This window comes from Penaeus monodon, chromosome 29 (genome assembly GCF_015228065.2).
Source record: "Penaeus monodon isolate SGIC_2016 chromosome 29, NSTDA_Pmon_1, whole genome shotgun sequence".
Classification (NCBI taxonomy): domain Eukaryota; kingdom Metazoa; phylum Arthropoda; class Malacostraca; order Decapoda; family Penaeidae; genus Penaeus; species Penaeus monodon.
Window position 1 is genome coordinate 31,699,036 of NC_051414.1, and position 316 is coordinate 31,699,351.

Sequence of the window (316 nt, forward strand, 5' to 3'; positions counted from 1 at the left end):
AGGGAGAACTATTTTTAAAAACCTGAAAATCAAATGTGAAAGAAAGTAACTTATATTTAAAGAAAAACAATTACGAATTTTTGATGCTTTGCAGTGTACCACATTTTTCATTTTCGTACATTGCTTTTTTGTACACGGGTATGGATTGTCACTTACGAGCTTCATGGTGAGAACGTGAGAGCGTCGCAAAGAAGCCAGATGGAATGTACTCAGATACTGATAGCATGGAAGCTTATATACGTGACAGAATGAGTCACTTCGAGTCACTTAAACCACAAAAGAGCCTTTCCAAGGACGCTGTCCTGCCACGAAAGCT

The 316-nt window shown here is 38.3% G+C and overlaps 1 protein-coding gene across 1 annotated transcript in view; it reads right to left on the reverse strand.

Moving 5' to 3' along the window:
• LOC119592172 overlaps positions 1-165 on the reverse strand; it is a 588-nt gene extending 423 nt beyond the window's left edge. Inside the window, exon 1 of the mRNA XM_037940995.1 lies at positions 157-165. Coding sequence (XP_037796923.1) covers positions 157-165 — 9 coding nt within the window. The remainder of the gene's footprint in view (positions 1-156) is intronic.
• Positions 166-316: the final 151 nt, after the last annotated feature.